We start from the raw sequence: 20,663 nt of genomic DNA on the forward strand, positions 1-20,663 counted from the left end.
CATGCATTCCAGATGGACAGATACGACAGATAAAAAGGGACCTCCAGACGACAGTTATCATGTATAGCCGTGCTACCTGCTTTATTTACAAATGTGTTCGAGCCAGACTTCCTGCCTAAAGCTTCCTGTTTAAATAGCTCAGAGCAGTTAACGAGTGGAGAGAAGGCTGAGTTTCCTGCTGACAGACCAATATCGACACCAAGAGCAGGGGAGGAGAGGGGAGGGGTGGAGTGGGGTGGGGTGGGTAGGTGGGGAGGGGGAAGTACCTGGTCCACTTCGACCTCTGTGAGCAAACGTGTAGTGAGGTCACACTCAACCTCACGCTCCGGCCTACGCCTGTTGCTCTGAAAGAGCTACAGGATATACACAAAGACACACACAGGCACGCACAAACACACGCACGCACAACACAAAAAGACAGACGATTAGACCAAAAAAGTCATCTGTGAGCGGTCATAGAGAGAAGTTTGATCCTGGTCTCTACACAGCTGCAGAGGGGTACATGTGTTGTCAGCATGTGAGCATCAAATGAAAGTATGTTTTTTTTTTTTTTTTTTTTTTTTGGGGGGGGGGGGGGGTGTTTCACACTGACCGAACACAGAGAGAGGTTGGAGAGCAGATGTGATATTTGTGACAGAGGAAATAGATATGACAAAAAAAAAAAAAAAAAGTGACAGACTGACAGACAGGCTGACTGACGTGAGGACAGATATAAATAGCTGACAGGGCAGACAGACACATTTTAGATGGACAGGGATCAGGGGTCTGACCTTGCTGTTCTGAATGAGCCTGAGGATGTGTTCAAAGCAGTTGTTGTTGAGGAAGACAGCCTGCAAGACTGGCCTGTCAGAGCACTGCAGGATCTCGGGAACAGCGGCTAAAATTGACAACAACGAGGATGTTGACTCATCTTATTTATCAGACACTGGGGATATTAATTATTTGGCCTCCATACTGATTGAGAAGGATGAACAAAAAAACAAAGCAAAACCGAGGCTCTTACTTAGCATTTGTCTCTGGAGCGAGATCAGGCTGTCCTCCCAGCTCTGCCCGTCCTGCTGCTCGCTGCTAAGCGGACGGTTCCAGTTGAGGAGCTGGAAGTAGCTCTCCAGGATGGTCCTGATCTCCACCTGCCGCTCTGCGGGACTGCTGGAGTGCAAGAGGTGGATCATCGCTGTCAGGCACTGCAAGGTCAGCCGCGGGAGCGCCGTGTCCTTGGGTTCGGGGGAGGTCCGGCAGCACCACGCTCGCAAAACAGAGAACAGGTCCTCAACAGAATGAGGGGTGATAGAGAGAAGGCCATTCTTCTGAAAAAAAAACAAAAAAACAAAGTGACTCTCCTGTAATCAGTTTTAATTTGCACTTGGAGTGTTTTCTCAGAATGATCACAGATGAAGAGGACAGATAGGGTAGCAAACCTTTCCTCCACTGATGACAGCGCCCTTGAGATGAACTAGTCTGAGTGTGAGGAGCTCTGGGATCTGCTCACTTTCCTGTAGACTTTCTGTGAACATGTGGTCAAGCCACAATACAATACAGAACACCACAATACAGAAAACATTAACGAAGTGCTGTCAAAACCCCTTTTGCTAATGCATGCTGGGAATGATTCCAGCTCCCTGCCACTATGAAAATGATAAATGACCAACAAAAAATAACATAAAAATGGTCTCAAGCGCAACACAGTACAATGGCTCAACACAATTCCTTTACAATTCCACCACTGTCATTCAGGGTTACATCACATAGAAAAGCTTAAGCCTTACTAATTGGCTAGGTACAACACAATTATCTCTAAACACTTCCAATTAAGGCATGCTACTATGGTATAATCCTGCTAAAATTTGGACATACTGAAACTTGCCCAGCCTGAGATTTCCCACATGGCTTATAGATTAGTGCTCGCTGATCAAATAGGTTTCTATAATTAGGCATGCTTGGACTCTGGTGACTGAAACCTTATAATTAGACACATAATTAAGTTTTGAACCAAAACCGGAGTGGAGTGTTATAGTTATTTTTCATTATAAGAAACATGTTTTTAACAAAGAGTGATTCACAAAGATGTATCTAAGCTGTGCTTGGGCAGTGGCAGGAACAGTTTGATTCTTGTGGTATGTGAGGTCTGACAGAGATCAGAGAGTTAAAGCAGACAAGAGGGAGTGTCTCACCATGGAAGAGAGCAGGCAGCTCCTCTGGCAAGGCCAGTGGTGAGAACTTATACTTGTTCCTCTCCAGTAGGCTTACCTCCTCCCTGCAACACACAAAGCCTCAAGTCACCGCACTCCTACTCACATCACACCTCGTCAGTCAACAGCTAATACTGCTGGCCGCTAATGACGCTTGACTTCCAAGGCTTAGAGGCAACAAGATGAGGCGTTACACATCATGACAAAAGGTTGGGCAACACGTTAAATGCATATGTTAAGTCTTTTGGTCTTTGTGTGACTAAATTCCACCTCCCACACAGTCACGCAGGCCATCTCCAGCATAAGGGAACACACTCACCCTGCCAGGCGTCTCCTCCATGTCTGATAAGGGTCAAACAGGCTCTCACACAGCACGAGCCCATACTGCACAACCAACTGCAGAGAAGACTGCTCCCCTTGTCCATTTTTTAGCTGCCCAAAACACAAATTTGGGCACAGATTTATTTGCAACTCATCTTCAGCACCACATGTTTTAATATCATTTAAACATACAACAAGCACAAAACAATACATTCCAGTTGAGTGAACATAAGGTCAACCACACACCCACTTCTCTTGTCAGTGTAAACTAGTTCTGTTAGTTCTGCATGAGGATGTCACATACTATAAACAGGATCAACTCAGTGAGGGCTCAGTGAGGTCTCTCTACTGTATATCACATTCCTGTGTAGTCTGGCTAAAATGGCACTAAATAACTTTTGCATGCGTGATATACTGAGCGCGCTGCTGCTGAGCCGATCCGCATCATAAATCACCGAACTCCTGTTTGAAACACAGTTTATAATGGACTTACCTGGCCTAAACAGAAATTCAAAAGCCTGATAGTTTCGAAAACAAAACCAGGGGTCTTCTCTGGGTCGATGTTCTCCATATTCCTAGAAGCACAGAGAAATTCAAGCAGCAGAGTGTTAATAAAGTCTGTCTGATGGTTACTTAAGACGGCCATCTTGGGTTAAAATTTTAAAAAAGACAAATACGGTGAATCTACAGAATATAAGTGACAACTTCCTGATACTGAGTTGCAGCTGCTTTACACAATCTGCATTGCAATTTCTGGAAAAGCTGAAAAAAAACTTCCCTTTATCTCCATCTACTCCTTTGTGATTATAAAGAACTGAATTTCCCAATTTTGTAAATTCATGTACATGTCAGCTAAATAAATTCACAAAGTACATTTTTACCCTCTGAAATGTTTATGTGGCCTGTGACTAGAGATGTAATGCAGAGCAGCTGCCTATTGTTTATTTTCCTACATGACAACAACATCTATACTTGAGCTCACACAACATTAGGACAATTAGGATAGTTAGGACAGCAGGTCCACATGTTTACGGCCATGATGATGTAGCACATATGCAGCAGACTGGCCCCTCACCTGCAGACGATGATGAAGAACTTGATGAGGAGCAGCGGGTGAGGGGTGTTGCTGTTCTGCTCGGCGGCGCCAGAGAGGTGCAGCGCACTGTGCCATAGCTTGGTGCCAAGGAACACCAGCACCTCCCTGGGGAGCAAGGGCACCTCCGAGCTGCACTCCTCCAGCCTGGGAGATTTGGAGAGGAAGATGTGTGAGGAAATGTGGGAGGAGAGGGGGAGGGGGAGGCAGTAGCGAAGAGGTAAAGGGCGCCGTGATAGGGGGCTGCGTTTACACATAACATAAACATGCCAAAATGGTATCTCTACTGCTTTGGGGAATACAAACCAGTGGAAGCTTCTGGTTATGAAGTTTGTGTAAAATAAATAACTGTTACTACTCACCTCCGAGGCTCCAGTGACTGCACATCAATGAGCCTTTCAAAGGATGCCACAAATGCCTCCAGCCACTGCTGCAGGTAGCCCACATCTTTCTGCAGGGGGGAGAGGAAAGAACATGTGAGGCAATAAAGTCGCCTTCACACTGCCAGGCATGCGCACAGTGCTAGTAAACAATGCAGTAGGTGTAAAACGTGTATGATTACAAAACAAAATCTCAATGGAACAAGCTCTGTGGTTGTTGCTCAGTTGCTTTTCTACTTTCTAAAAAGGTTGAGCATTGAGCTGTGACTGAAAACATGGCACTGACTAAATCTTATGACCTGTTTTTGTAACAGGATGTTGCAAAGAGATGCAACTCAGAGAGGAACACATGAGCCAATTCTTTCCTTTTTCAAAACAGGGAGGTGAAAAGAAACTGAATCAACATATTCCTTTCTTTTAAGTTCACATCAGTCATAATTTTCACACATACAGTAAACTGTACAGCAGTAAGCTCACATTAACAGCTTTTCATTGTAATCATGTATCTGTCTTAGATGAAGCATTCCTGCATTACTGCCTCCATGTAATGTCATATAAGACGGCTTCAGCTGTGTGAGGATGTTTCTATATGACAGTCGTTATCACAGCTTTAATCAGCCTCTGCAGTGCAACATATCTTGCCACTCTTCACTCCCCACATCAATCTCTCAATCTCGCATCAGACTAAACAACACAACTGACAAACAGGTGAAGAAACAGGGTCAACTTCACTGAATTATTTTTTTTCTTTTTAAAGACAGACTTTCTTAAAATTCTACATAATCATTAATAGATCCTGATGATTCAGACAGTTAGAACGCCTGGGAGCCCAGTGTTAAAAAAAATCAAATAACAGGACATCTAGAAATGTTCCCTGATGTACTGTGTGGTGGAACAACCTGAACATTTTTGATTAGCTGAGTATGCATGTAAGCACTGTCACTGCCTTTTGATACAGCAACTTCTCCAGAGCAGGCGGTGTGAGGGAAGACATGAGTTGTTTCAGACCTGACTGACTCACTGTACACAAAAAACATACCGTCAACAGCACATGGTATAACAACTTCATCAGGTACTTCCCCTTGGCCAACAAGCAAATAGGTCATAAAATAAGCAATGTATAGTACCCTGCAGCTGATGCGGGTTACTTTAAAGGCTGCACCATGACAAAAAACAAGCTCAGCGCTCTGATACACACTGTAGCTATATGTTACAGCTTGTTGCATGTCTAATGTGCAGCTGATCACAGTCACAATTCCTCTACTAAAAATGGAAATGGAAAACTAACGCAATTAACTCTGAAAACACTGCATGAGTATGTCTTTCTAATGCTGCATTAATGTTTAAATGTACATTACCAACTGGCATTGACTTATGAGCCAGTCCATCTCTCATTGTACGCAGCTGAGCAGGGTGCCAGGTTCTTGCGAACCCAGTCTCAGATGGGCCTTCAGTGTACTCCGCGGTCAGCAGCTCGGCAGCTGCACATCACTCCTAACACCAGCACCGCTTGCGTCTGACTCGCTCGCCTCTAGTCTTGTCTCCCAACGTCAAGCAAACAACCAGGAAATGACATGTCACTTTAACCGAAGCTTATTTCCTTCATACTCTGCTTCCTCGTCAGACCCCTTCCTCTTTTGGTTCTACTGCTAGCTGTGAGCAGATATGGCAGCGACTCTATGAAAACAGCAACGATGAGACGTTGGCACAGAGTTTATGAGTTGTGTAGAAGTGCAAACAGACTAAAATGTGATGAGCTGTCATAAGGTACACTATGTTTCAGGATGGAGAAACCTTAGTCTGTATGCCTTTGCCCCACCACTGTAACATTTTAAGACAATATCTGATTAGTAAATCATTGAAAAATGAGAATAAAATGACATAAATCACACACATACTGTACATAAAAATCTGTGCAGGTACTCTGTGAAAACACTATTGTTTGTGCCTCCAACATCTGGACAATCAGGTATTTGAGACCTGAGTAGGAGAGGCATGAACGCTAAGAAATATTTGCAACACTCCTTCAGCTTTGTTTTACTTTCCAATAAAACATACAGTAGCTGAATGACTGAATCCTCCCTAACATTACTGAGGATATAATAATACGATGGCACATTCCATGACGCCACTTAACGATCCGGCATGTTTTTGGCAACACCTTGCACACGTTACATAATTGGTTATTATTCTGCTATCTACCGGAACTACTATCACCATGTACAAGGACACATAGTAAGAGGGTTAATCGAGTGACACTGGTTTGGAATATATTGGTTCACAACCCTATGGGCTGTGACTATAGACTTTTCAAACTTAGCACAACTACAGTATATGTAGCAAGGACTATTTGCTTTCTAGTTTTATGTAAAAGGAAGTAAACATTGTCCTGTTCCGTGTGGAGCACAGATGTACGGGTATGTTGTTTAGACATTATGAAACTGGGTGGAACTGCAACAGGTAGATTTTTAGGGTATTAGAAAAACAAAAGAGGTCACAGATAGGAAGTGAGACTAGTTTGCTAATGAGAAGTAAAACCAGAGGAAATACATAACATTTTCTCTCATAGAAAAATTGGCACAGACACCTGATAGAACACTGCTTTATGTCTCCCCTGACAAATCCTAAAAATCATCCCTTACAAAATCAGACTGTTGATCAACACTTCTTAAGAAACCCACATCCTTTGCTTGCAGTTCTATCGTCTTGTTTCCCATGGCGTTGCTCAGACCAGCTAGCTTGGCGATTCGTTCAATGCTCAATTGTTAAAAAAAAACCATATTAAACACACTATTAGAACACATGTCGCTAACCAACTATGAGGTACCAGCCCCTAAACAAAACAGTGTCATTTATCTCTGTTCTCTCTGCACATGGCCGAGCAGCTGTGTCGCTCTCTGCTGCTTGGCATTCTGCTTCGCTCCAGCTTCCTGCACAAGTGAAAGCAAAGAGCACTTTGATTTTCCTGGTTGGCCCCTCTGTTGGTAAACAGGGGAGACGGAGGCACACGAGGGAGATGGATCACAGGGCTCATAGGACAGTTACAGTCAGCTGTGGGGATGGTTGTTTTTGCTGTTGTTGAATCTCTACAGTGTATTGTTGTGCATCAGTAGCAGAGATAAATGCACGGTGGGGGGTGGGGGGGGACTGGCAGAGTGGTGACAAAAGCGAGGAAATACTGTACGACTTGTTCTCTCTCCTCATAGTGAGAAGAGGAGGTGGTTTCACAGCTGCGTCCATGGGTGGAAATCGGGTTGTCACTGTGGTCCATCTCCACCACTACAGGCTTTAATTAGTCCCTCTCAAGCTGATCACAGGCTAATCACAGTCTATTTCTTCGCCAGGCTGATGTCCTACTGTATCCATACTGATCTTTAGCAACTAGAAATGATACTTTTTCTTCTCCACTTCCATCCGGTATTATGACATCTGGGAGTTATGTAGTTTTACTTGTGTGTGTGTCTTGGGTTAGTTATCTCTTGACAGTCGACACTGTGTTGACCACAGGAGCCCAGTGAGGCTTTCTCACTGCATCACTGTGTTCATGTCCTGCTTACTTCTGTCCAACTGCAGCCTGAATGTAGGGCTGCAACTAAAGATTTTCATCTGCTGATTATTTTTTAGATTTACTGATTAATTGTTTATTCTGTACGATGTGAAAAAATTATGAAAAAAATTCCTAACAGCACCCAAGAAAATCACAAATCCTCACAACTGAGAAGCTGGAACTTGAGATTGATATTTTGGCTAAAGAATTACTTGATGATGATTAATCAATTATGGAAACAGTTGGAAACTTTCTACCAGCGTATTTAAGAAACTAGAGTTCATTGAACTGCTGTTATCTGCAACCATTAACAACTAAATCAATCAGCTGATTACAAATGAATCAGTGACTATCTTAACAATCAATTATTCATCAATTATCCAGTTAAAATACCAAATATTTGCCGGTTCCCTCTTATCAAATATGACGCTTTGATTGTTTTAACCTTGAATATGACTGGGTATTTTCATAGTTTTCAGAGAAAACAGGCAACATGAAGACATAACTCTGGGCTCTGGTAACTTATTATTAATGACAATACTTGTCAGTCAATTGTTTACAGTTTTTAACAAATTACAAATTCATTCATTGGGAAATAAATCCTCAAGAGTAGTCAGTGGAGAAAATAACCATTAGCTGCCTCTCTACTACTGGGATGTAATGAAATGGAACCAAACAAAACTAATTAAACTGTTGTTAAAGTACAGTCTAACAGTATTAGTGTATTGTGACTTAGGGGGGGAAAGAAGATGCAGGTCCAAAAACAATACCCTTTCGGGTGTAAGGCACGATCTGACAAGTTATGTTAGTTCTTCCGTGATTAGATCTGACTCTTCTGTATATGTCCATACCTGTCAGGCATGAGCATTTTATTTGGTCTAGAAAGCATTCTCAGATATGAGATACAGAGCCTTGAAATAGTTCCAGTAAGGCTGTTTTTACTCCAGAAGATGAAAGGCACAGGCATGTTCTGCCCATTGTATGTGGGTCTTAATATGCACAGAGCTTGGCTTGATTTAACTCTGCTCTCAAATCTGATAACCACAAAGCATTTCATGATTAAACACGGTCAGTACAGTTGTTTATCGATCCATGTGATGGAATAAATGCATGTCTATTATGATATTATTTTGTTACTGCAACTGTAGCTAATAATAAAATCTTTAGTCTATAAGGGAAGCCGTCATCCAGAAAATCAGCAATTTATCTTTCACTGCCTCCCTGTTTGTTTGGTCATTTGTGCTGAAAATGTCACATTTTGAGCCAACTTTAGTACAAAGTAGATACGTCTACAAACACAATAGCTTTTCAGCATTTCACATCAGCCCTGAACCTCAGCTGATCTAAAAAGTCTTGCAATGGGTGTGTGATTTCTTGCACAATCGGAGGAAGCAGAGCTCCTTTACCACCAACAAGCCTGAGCAAGCTTAGCTCGCTTATTACAAATACTGAACGATGGCTGAGAAGTGTACTAAGAAAATGTTGGAATCAATTGTTAGGACTCATGACAGCTTTATTATTTACTGTAAACTCACATAATATAATACATGTGATCTGGATATCTGAGCGAATGTGGCCTAATGCTGGTTGGACTTCTCTTGCAGAAAGTGGCTGATTAGTGAAAATGAATTCTTACAAAAGGCTGAAACAAATATATGAATAAGTCTGAGGAACAACCGTGTCTTCAATGGAGGCACACAAGACTAAAATATTTTTAGACTTGAATTCAGATCTGTTACAGGGTGGAAAACAGCTGCCTGGGTGTGTTTGATATGACTCAAACAGAGAGCGTCAGGCCACTATAAGTAAAGGCTTGTTTACAGACAAAGAAAAGTCTATTAAACTGAGCTCAGGTCTCTTTTACAATTCAACTGATTTGCAATACTCGAAGCTTTCTTTGACAAATCAGAAAACATGTGAAACAGCATGTGAGGTGAAGATGGGATGCGTCCAATAATAATAATAATAAAAAAAGATATTGTCTGTGCTAACCTGACTAACAGGCACAAAACAAAAACATCACAAACAGTGGCAGGTTGATGTCTATAGGAGAGGCAGGTGATTGTTCTCTGAAGTGGTTCTGCTGCCTTTCTGCAGCCCATTATGTTCCTCTGAGTCACATAAGGTGGTGACGTTTGACACTGAGCTCAGTCAAATCACTCTCCTCTGCCATCCTTCATCACTGTTTGGCAATAGGGGCAGGTCATTTGCACACATGCAAAGCCTATCTCCAAGAAAGCACAGAAATCTGCATGTCATTCTCTGGTGAGAAATGTGTAAAAAAGAAAAGAGAAAGAGAGAAAGAAACTAACTTTGCTCTTTTAGCCTTGAGGGTATCTGTAGAGAAGTAACAAGAGAGCCAAGAGGCAGCTTAATAAGGAAGTGGTCTCGCACAAAGAGATGCTAGACAGCTGTCAAGTCAGATTCAGGACACACTCTCACCCACACAAACACACACCAATGACTCTTTCTACAAGTGGATTGGTTTTCTTTTCTTTTATTTCTTTTTTTTTTTTATAAGTTGTGTGTGCAGCAGCAGTAGCCCAGAGGAGAAGTAACAGGGTGGATTAAAAACACACACTTCCTCTGGGATCTGCCCAAAGTGACCACAATGACCACTTTGATAGTAAACGCAGAAGCAAGAAGAAGTGACACACTTCATGTTCGCTTTTGTCATTTAGAGCATTTTTGCAATTATTTCAGCTTTGACTTCTGCCCCCTTTTCAAATAAAAAGCCTCTGGCTGTTTTCCCACCTTGGGATTAAGCTTAGTCCTAAATTAAAGCAAAATTCAATAAGATACATAGTGTAAAATGTCCAAGTCTATGACTAGACTTTATCCTTGTCAACCCTTTAAGACCTGCTGCCATGATAAGAGGGGAGTCTTTATGCCCCACAGTGAACATACAGTAGGCTACATGCAAACTTGAAAAGACATCTCTTCTTGTTTTCTCTGTCCTCGGGCATGGAAGCAGATTGCAAACACATTAAATAGTAATACTTCATTTATTCATAGCCAAAAAAAAGTGTCCTTCCCCTTCAAGAGAAGACATGATATGAAAGCATGCACAACAACCTATTACCATGACTTTGTTTTTGTCCTTATTACCAAGAAATTGCACCTTAATGAACAACCAGCAGAATGAGCTGCAGTAACACCCACAGGGGGCAACATTTGAGACCAAAGCACCACACAAAACAATTTGACACTCAATTTAGGATAGTGCCAAATTAGGTTTGGGTTTTCTCACCAGAGAGAAATGCAATATTGTTTCTTATTTAATGTGCTGGCCCATAGAGTAAATGTGCTGCTGGAAGCAAAACAAAAACAAATGTTTCAAGAGATAAGAAAGAATGTGGTCTTTCTCCGAACAATAACACAGGCTCTGTGACATATTAATCCCCATTAGGCTGTAAAAATGTGCCATGCTGTAACTAAAGAAGGAAGAGAGAGAAGGAGAGGACAGGAACAGGAAGTAGCCTAAGTGACACCTGCATCGCAGGTACAGGATCAATCATGCGTCATTAGGCGGGTTAATCTGCTTCTGATACCCTCACTACTTACTGCGTTCAACGGGTTAAATGCCCCAGTGGCACAGCCATATGATATGACATGGCACCCTTCTCTTATATGCAAAGGGAAGCCTCCTTCACTAAGTAAACAAACAGCTGCTGTACAAACAGGCAAAAAAGGGGACTTCCTCATATAAGAGTATATAACACCGACAATGACATGACACACAACACGGCTGCAATACAGATCACACACACTATGATCGGATCATGTTATAAACTTCAGGCGGAGGACCTGCTACAACAACAGGTGTCACAGTCAGGTCTTCCGCACTTGCACTCACCTTTGTATAATACAACATCCACAGCTCATACAGCCTTTCCTTCGATGCCATTCCGCCGCCCTTGTGGTTGCTCATAATATCCTTTTTTCCCTTTTATTTAAAAAATCATGAAAGTGTAAAGCATGGTCAGAGCCAGGGGTGTTTGAAGTTGTTTCCTAAAAGCAGGAGGACGCGGCACGCTCCCGCGAACCATTCCTGCAAAATTCAGGCACAGTAATCCGCACAAAAGTGCTTTCTGTCCTTCGACACGCACGCACAAGTTATCAGAGTGGCATGAAAAAGCAAATCATGTCGTTGTGAACGTGACCACGAACGCGATCACTGGCGAAATTGTAAAACCAGGAACAAAAATGCGTGGAAATGCATGTCTGGAGAAACACCCATGTCCGCATTTAGAGCGAGCCTGTCGCTGTATGATTCCTATTGGAGAGAGTTCCCACGGAAGCGACAGATGCCATCCGCTCAACAACCAAAAATGACTGCGCTGCCCGTGCGCATTCAGTCAGTAGATGTGGACAAGTCCTGTGTGATGTGTGATGAACGGAAGCAGACCAACATCAACTGGTGTCTTACTCTATTAACAAGACAAGAAATACAGTGAAGAGTTGGCTGTAGATCATGCTCACAGGTAGGCTGATATTCTTAAAGACACAGACACACACGAATACTCACAGACACAGTTACATCCACAGGACTCCTCTGAGTGACAAAGGGAAGTAAGAAGTCAATATAAATGCATTAACAAAGATATGGTCACGTGTGTTTCTCGGTAAAGTCCACCAATTAAAAGGGGGAAATAAATAAATAAAATAAATAGTGTGTGCAGTTTCTGTAGACTGAGGATGAAGCTGTCACTTTGCACAGCAGGCAACATTGAATTCTGATAACATAAAGACACACAAACAAACACACAGCTGAACTTCAGACTCTAACAGCTACTTATAATGATTCCTAGGGCCATAGAAGTCTGTTATAAATAGTCATTGCTCATCATTTTATTATTCCAGATGAAGATTGTTAATCAATAAACCTATAAACACCACCGAGATCTACATTAGTGAAAGGAGCGCTACACAGGTGAAACATGAAAATAACTCAATAATTTTCCTGCATTTCAAGTATCACTCTAGTAAAAAATGCAAAAGTGTCAAAAGTAAACGTGCTAGTTTTGAGGGGTGGTCCCTCCCTGAAAAGTTTTATTTGAAGATGCAGTAACGTATAAGATGTATTGGGATGTTTTAGGTGGTCGTGATGTTGTGTGGTCTAACTCCATGTACTGTAAACTTATGGCCTGGCAACTGCTTAGCCATTTATCTCAAAACAAGACACTTCACATACATTTAATTTCTCTCTCTAAAAACAGGTTGCTTTGTTTTGAATGCACCTCTTGCAAGAGGACTCTGGTTTATGAGCCCACTTACTGAAGCTGTATACTGTTGGATGATGTTTTCTAACTCTAATGCATGTGTGACAGGCTGTATTGTGATCTATAGCAAGAGTAATCTGTCTCTTCCACTCACATGTATTACAAACTTGTATTTTATTGATGTATTAGTGATATCCTGTCAGTGTTATGATCTTTAACCTTTAATAGCACCTTTAACACACCCAGGTTTGTGTTGTCACACACTAATGTTGGTCATTAGGAGGATGGACACAGTGAGCCTTGAGGCAGCTGTATTACCATGGCAATGGCCTACATTCCTAACCAGGACCTGACAGTGTGACCGTCAACAGGCGGGACAGTGTGCCAGTCTGTCCCATGTGTGACTTTTATTTACTTTAATATATACGTCTGTTAATAGTCTATAAATGGGTTTAAATAGGATTTTAATTAGTCCATTAGCCACTGAAAGTTAAATCAAATCAATTGAAGCATTACTCCACGTGACACAAGTCTCAACATAAACTTCTCTTTGCTTTAAAGTTGTCATTCACCTAATGGGATTAGATTTTTAAGTGATAATGTTTCAATTTCTGTCAATGTAATTCATGATTTTGAAGAATTAAACACACACAAAACATAACAATATCACATGATTAGGCAACAGACCACTGCGATCGATGCGCTCGACGGTCGTTTATTCCCATCCTCAGTCAGGCCCGTTAATAGATGTCAGAGAAAATTGAGCGGCGTGCAGAGATAAACATGGAGCGAAATGTTGGGTCACTTCAGGAGCAGGCCCTCAAGAGAAAGGAGAGGTTAAAAGCACTAAGAGATAAACAACTTCATGTAAGTTTCGTGTGTGGCAATATCTGGTTTATGATAAATGCAACATTGCCTGTAGAAAAGGCGTCACTCTGTTAGTGAGGTAACGTTAGCCGACTTAGCTTCTAGCTAGCGGTAGCGTATTAATGTAGCAAATCAGTATCAACATTTGATTATTGAATTTTTGTCGATGTGCCAAAACAAGACATTTCATTACTATGTGCAATATTCACTCTCTACAGTGTTGTTTATAGTCGTAGTTTCTCAGGTTTGTCCATGGAGCGAATTTGCGAAGCTAACTTGTATGGGCTTCTGTGACAGAGACAGTACCAAAGAAAGTTAACCGCTAGTCATGTACCGAAGTTAATGCCTTAGTTTCTAGTTGATAATAATGGATGAGGATTCGTGGCTATCCCTCTGTTCTGTTCATGTACAGATGTCACGTTTCACTGTGTTGATAACTGTGTTTAACAGCCCTGACAGTGGAAAAGTTATCTGTTTGTTTCTGTAATGTCCCTCTACACACTATTTTATGAGAGCAGAACTGAAGCTTTGATGAATTAAGCAGTTAATATCGTGCTATCAGAGATGAAGGAGAAAAGGTGACTGCAGTGACGAGAGCTGTGACCCTCTGTTGTTTAGAATTGTGTCTTTTGCAGTATTTAATGAGAAAAGCAGAGTTGCTCTGATATTAACAAGACAAATGTAGGCCCCCACTTTGTTACACAGACCTTTGAGTGCAATGGAGCATAGAGATGTTGTTTATATGTGAACATAATCTGGGAAAGTCTGAGGTTATCAGGGAATTTCAACTCTGTAGCAAATAACATTCCTTCACAAATTTATTCCATTGAATATGGTTGTTTAAGCTGTTTTCCACACAAGCCCAGTCATTGTGGGATGTTTGTAAACTTCTTAACTGAAGCTGACCCAATAATAACTAACCAGAGAAAAAAGAATGTTTCTCTCAATGAAGCACTACAACTTGACTACACTGACATCAGTCCCACAGTGTTAGTGAGCCAGGTCGCATTTTACCCATTTGTGTTCAGCTCCTTCAAAGAGAGGAAAATGATCATCATCATTGTTATCAAAACTTTTTTTAATAGGCCTTTACTTTGTTAAAGGATAGTTTTGGTATCTCAGCAACCAACAGTGAAAAAGAGAGAAACCTTCCTATGCCACAGTTGTAAACTGGACAGTGTAGCATGTCAGTGAAACTGTTTTCTCAGGAGGCATTTTCTGCTGTAAAAGAAGATTTGATTGAGAACAGAATCTGTTAAAAAATGTCTTACACTAACAACCACACACAGCAACAACAAAACCACAGCACTTCTCTGTGGCCACTACCACACACTGGACCGTAAAATCTAAAGTACGTCTAACAAGAATTTTATCATATCAGTTACTATCAAGATGACATTGTATACAGAGTTATTTTTGCCTGTGATAATTGTACAATATCACATTTTCATATCAGCTCACACCCTGGTTCTTGACCCACATATTCAGAGAGCAGGTGCACCACAGTTTCAGTGGCTCCTCAGCGGGGCTGCTACTGTCTGTGATGAACTATCTAAACATCACACAGTTATTCTGCTGCATTATGACAATCTTTCAGTTTTGAATATGAATTCTTCTTGCAACAGGAAACCCTGTTCAGTGTGCAAGCTGTTGCTTGGCAGACCAGAATGTGTTTCACTAAGCTATTGTTGCACAGAAGCACACTGGCTTGGCTAGCAATATTTGATAAACGACTATTGACATTCATGAAGCCTGGGGTTGTTTTCCTTTTGTACCACACTTCAAGAATGAGTCAGTCCCCCGAATTGTTCTAGCAGATGGACAGGAAGCCTCTTCAGGAAAATGTGAGATGGGAGGGGTCTGATATCCTTTGTTACAACTTTTCACTTGAGATCAGTGTTTTTTTTTCTGGATTTCTGCAAGCCTATTTCATCATTTGTTTTCCCTGTTGTTTATACATGCATAGTCTATTGTAGGCCACAGTATATTGCGCTGAGGTTATTCAGGTAGCATGTTAGCTTTTTTGTTTATTTAGCTTAAGTCAGGCTCTGAAACCGCACCCCCTAAGTAACACAATGTCATAAATAATCGAGCTCAAAATGTAAATTTGTTATTTGACTCCCAAATGATGGGCCAACACACACACAAAAAAATATTTTTGTTTTCCAATGCAAATGTGAGCCTAGTGTACAGTACTGTATCTTTAGTGCGCCAGATCTAAAATGGGCTGATGCATATCTTCACTATCTAACAAGAACAGAATGCCATACAACATAATCTTAAATGTTTTTTTTTTTTCAATTGTTAATTCTTTCTTATTAGTAAATGTGATTCTGTGTGGCAGAACACAGTATTACATGGTTCATTGATTAAATTATGCTGTTTTTACAACCAGAATACTGAATAGTAAACTCATGTTATTTTTAATGACTGTGTGATGATCTACTAACAGGGACGAGAGCAGGACGATGGGGAGCCAGAGAAGAAAAAAGCTTCATTAGGGGAGACCACGGAGGAGAGGCACAGGTTGGTTCCTCACACAGTTTCTTCAAACATCACACACTGTTGCTTGTCCTTTTAGCTGGAGCTTTTTAAGCTGCACAAACGGAACTGAAACTGATACGGAAGTTCATCATCAGAACATTTATCTGCCCTTTATCTGAGCACCATCTTCTTGTAACATAGTGCATGTGTCATTGCAAGTCATGATGAGATGCAGTGTTTACACTGGGATGGATCACAGCCTCATGCTATTAGCTGCTCAAATATCCTGCAGCTCACTCAACTTTGTGTATTAGTCTGCAGGAAGAGCAGCCATCTTTCCTGTCCTACAGGACCTTTTTTCCATTGTTTATATTTAATGACTGTGCTCTGACGGCACTGAGGGAGTGCCGCTGTATTTCATCCAGTTCAACAGGACAGATCTCTCTCATGAGAATGAAAATAGCTGCAGACTTTTAAGAGTCAAATTTAGACATTTCTCTGTGAAAATAAAAAATAGCAGTACTGAATATACAGCTTTTCTGTGGTCTCCCAGGTCAAGAAACACATCTGTAGCAGGGTGCGAGTGTAATGTATCTTGTGATTGGTATTAAAATTTAATGGGAGGTCAAATTCCCAAACCAAGGTATGAAAGAACAAAACAAACCACATGTTTGTCCTTAAGCTGTTACTTTTTAAATTAATGAAAGATCCACAAATTTAAGATGTTAAAATAAATTGATCTTGTGCAGAAAGGCTTCAGCTCCCTGTGTGTTGCACATTCCTTCAAGGCTATTCCACAAAAGGCACCCGCTGCACCATGTAGCCTTTCCTGTTACATTTTGTTAAGTGTGTCAGGGCTGCTTGCTTTCTTTTTTTTTTTTTTTGTTAGACAGCTAAGTTGATTTCATATTCTTGGCAATAGCAAATAAGACAAAAGGAAGTTCTCTGAAATATTACAGTTAATACTTACAGTTTCTTTGGCCTCTGTAAATGAGGAGGCTGGTTATTTCTGCTGTGGTGATTGGGGTAGGTAGCTTGATATCAGTGTAAACATTTGAACACTCTGCTGCACCTCCTCCTCCTCAGTCACAGTTCACTCTAAACATTTTGAGAGGGCCACATTTGGGTCAGTGCTCTGAATTTATCACTGGCTCTCCCCTTTGATGCCATAATGTGCCTGAAGTGGAAATGTGTAAACACGCTCCAAAGCTTTGGACACATCAAACTAAGAGGCGGCTAAGACAAAAAGGAGTGATGCCAAACTTTGACAGAAGAAAGGAAATTTACACATACAATCTGTTTAGCCTAGTTTTTGTTCTTGTGATGGCACTTAAGATGGTAATGTTATTCATTATCTGTGTTCCCGTCTGTGCTTCAGTCCATAACAAAATGTCTTGACATTAACTGACCAGAATAGCGTAAAATTCACTTTGATTCTGGTGACTTCCATGACCTTGTGCTTCACACAGTCAGGTCCTTTTTTTTTGACAAGAAATACTTCTCCATTACAAGTAATCTTTAAAAACATTTGTCACGATATCCATTCAGCTGTTGATATTCATGGTCCTCATATGATGTATCTTAATGTTTGACTCGATTTTCTCCTTTTGTGCCACAATTACACAAAACATTGAATGAAAACCTTGTCATGGAGTTTGCACCACAACTTGTTCCCCTGAAAATCTTTGTCTATTTTGCTTATCTGCTCTTTTCTCTAGCACCACCTTTAGGCCAAATTATCAATTTTGCACAAATGATCAATAAGATTGCAGCTAAATTTGTGGCTCTCAGACAATAAAAGATGTTGATTTTGTTGATCCTCTGACCTTTTCACAAGCACTAGCCTTACACCAAAATATCCACACATTGTATGGCATAATGTAACCAAAGATTTTACTAAATACTCCCATGCTTCCTGGAGAAAGAACCCTCAGTGGAGTCATTTGTGTAGCTTGTGAACATACAGAAAGTAGATGAAAGATATTTTCAGTGTCTATATAAGTGGAATGAGAATTCAATTTAATGGTGAGATGGATAGAACAACATATTTCCCCTCTGAAACAGCCTCTCTGGGAGATATTCAGGAGGCAGAGAGAGATGTGTGAGCTAAGAGTGGACCTCAGTCAGCCACAGGCAGAACATGACTAGCATTCCTGCCCATACCCATACAAGGCATCGGTCTGTCCGTCGACTGCAGAAGTGTGATGAATGTATCAAGAGTGTACCCTCTTGAGCTTCATCGCAAATCCATGTTAAGCTCAGAACAGCTGATAAGTCTCTTGGTCCGTGTCTGGTCAGACAATAGTTTACCTCCTGCCCTTGGACTTTCTGTATAATCTGCAGAGATGTCAGTTAAGGCTTGCCAAGAATTCCTCTGTGTAGGGATGTGATGAAAGGCTGCGTAATTCAACATCAAGGAAAGCATTCCTCAGCTGTTAGCTGCTCTCCTCGAGTCTGCGTCCAGGGGCAGGTGGAACATGTTAATCAGACGTGTTCATAGGAATAAAGAGGGACATTATACCCGACCTCGTCCAGACATTAGACGCGCAGCTGTGCAGGGTTTGCAAATGGTCTTTTATGCTCCTTATTCTCTGATGGAATATATTTGTCTACACTGCCACCTCCTGGACTGCCCCAACAGTGTGGGGAGCGGAATGAGAGAGCTGGCAATGTATTGTTTCCCACTCAGAGCACTAAAAGTAAGATTTGCTGTACTCTGTATTTCTGTCCTCAGAGAGCTGAAGCTGAGGAATTACACTCCAGAGGATGAAGAGCTCAAGGAGAGACAAGTGCCTAAAGCCAAACCAGCATCAGGTGAGGACTCTTTACTCACAAACAAGCTTTGAACAAACATTAACACAGTGCGCCGTTTAGTGTTTTCAATACCATACTTTATTTACGTGGCCTCCAGGAAGTTCGTAGCACATGGTCAGCTACTGGACAGCACCCTCTGAGTACTGCTCACACACACACTGCTGCTGTTATCATGTATGAGTTGACTGATGACAAGCTCTCCTTGTTTGCAGTGGAGGATAAAGTTAAAGACCAGTTAGAGGCAGCTAATCCAGAGCCCATCATTGAAGAAGTGGTGAGTAATTCTTGTCAATTTTAAATGTGATTTCATTTGTTGTTGCATCTCTGGCTCATCTGTTTCCTTTCCTCAGGATTTGGCCAACCTCGCCCCGAGAAAACCAGACTGGTAAGACCATTTTTTGAGAATTATTTTGCAACCTATACAGCGTGTAGAACCTTGGTATAATCAAAGATAATATGTTGCTGAAATTGTCTTTTCATTGTGATTCTGAATCAAGGGATCTGAAGCGCGATGTGGCAAAGAAACTGGAGAAGTTGGAGAGGAGAACACAGAGAGCCATCGCTGAGCTCATCCGTTAGTATTTCCTGTTTTGTTTTTCCATTTTATCGCTGAATTTTCCCGACGCCGCAGAGACAACCGTGCCTGAGATAGGTGTGAATTATTAGGCTAATTGCTTTGTGGTTTTCCAGACTCCACAGAGGCTTGAAGCAGTCTGATGACATCAACAGTGTGATTCCTCTATTGATGTATGATCCACATTCTAAAAATAGACACAAGTTTTCAGGAGATCGCAAAACAGGTTTAACTATAATAGAAGGTTTTTCCCTGTGTGTGACATTGGTTACTCATTGCCTTTATTTACATGCATCAAGAGTTGAGGCAGCCATGTTTTTTGTTAAGATGTGTACTCATAATAAACGAGGTAAGAAGCTTGAGTCACGTTAGCTCACATTAAACAGATTATAGTGGCAAACAAACAGTAATTTCTTTCAGTTTGGTTTTAGTCGTCTGTACGAACTCACAGTGTTACAGCAACAATTTGAGGATATTTCCTCTGGTGGTGCTGTCTGTGGGTCAGACTTCACCACTGCACATGACTATTCTGTTGGCAAAAGGGATACTCAGTCACAAGGTGTCAATAGTGCACATCATCAACACGTGATTGAAGAATGCAATGAATGAATGAATCAGATTGACTGCGAGTGTTCGTGTGTGTCCAGGGGATCGTCTGCGAGGCAGCGAGGAGGAGTTGGCTGGAGCAGTGGGAGCGGTAGGAGCAGAGGAGGGAGACTCGGACTGAATCCAAGATGTGACAGTTACAAAAAAAAAAAACAGAAGACTATGGCGAATGAGTGGAACACCACAGTGATGACCTGACTTCACATGGACTGTACCATCACATCTGCGTTGTGTTTAGAGGTGGCTGTTTTCATCGCTGCAGGGTGTAAAGTTTCCCATCAGGTCTTCATTTAAGCCCTACCTTATGTTATTGTATTATTACATATGAATATGTAGTAGTACATTCTGTATATGTGGTTAGTTGAGGTGCATTGTTAATGCAATCATCAATATTTTGTTGTATTTTTTTATATTTTCAAGTAAAATAATGTGGAGTTTTCAAATGCCTATGGTTATTTTTTGCGTAATTTCCCTTTAGTTGAAAGTAGGGGTGGGTGATGTGGATACAATCCTCTCATTGGACTGATAAAATTAAATACCAGACAAATCAAAATCCTACTATCATA

The 20,663-nt window shown here is 41.3% G+C and overlaps 2 protein-coding genes across 2 annotated transcripts in view; one reads left to right on the forward strand and one right to left on the reverse strand.

The window, feature by feature from the left end:
- The window catches only part of nbeal2 (neurobeachin-like 2), a 34,771-nt gene extending 22,746 nt beyond the window's left edge, over positions 1-12,025 (reverse strand). Inside the window, exons 1-10 of the mRNA XM_018689244.2 lie at positions 11,387-12,025; positions 3,966-4,054; positions 3,586-3,750; positions 3,004-3,085; positions 2,509-2,621; positions 2,172-2,254; positions 1,419-1,504; positions 1,004-1,307; positions 771-877; positions 267-353 (exon numbers count right to left, since the gene is read on the reverse strand). Coding sequence (XP_018544760.1) covers positions 267-353; positions 771-877; positions 1,004-1,307; positions 1,419-1,504; positions 2,172-2,254; positions 2,509-2,621; positions 3,004-3,085; positions 3,586-3,750; positions 3,966-4,054; positions 11,387-11,461 — 1,191 coding nt within the window. The 5' untranslated portion in view covers positions 11,462-12,025. The remainder of the gene's footprint in view (positions 1-266; positions 354-770; positions 878-1,003; positions 1,308-1,418; positions 1,505-2,171; positions 2,255-2,508; positions 2,622-3,003; positions 3,086-3,585; positions 3,751-3,965; positions 4,055-11,386) is intronic.
- Positions 12,026-13,462: 1,437 nt separating this feature from the next.
- ccdc12 (coiled-coil domain containing 12) lies at positions 13,463-20,540 on the forward strand. Its single transcript, XM_018689232.2, has 7 exons — positions 13,463-13,619; positions 16,072-16,145; positions 18,838-18,917; positions 19,130-19,191; positions 19,268-19,302; positions 19,415-19,491; positions 20,139-20,540. Exons 1-7 carry the CDS (start codon positions 13,500-13,502, stop codon positions 20,216-20,218), a joined length of 528 nt encoding a protein of 175 aa, XP_018544748.1. The 5' UTR covers positions 13,463-13,499; the 3' UTR covers positions 20,219-20,540.
- The last annotated feature ends 123 nt before the right edge of the window (positions 20,541-20,663 follow it).

This window comes from Lates calcarifer, linkage group LG15, assembly GCF_001640805.2.
Source record: "Lates calcarifer isolate ASB-BC8 linkage group LG15, TLL_Latcal_v3, whole genome shotgun sequence".
NCBI classification, from domain to species: domain Eukaryota; kingdom Metazoa; phylum Chordata; class Actinopteri; family Centropomidae; genus Lates; species Lates calcarifer.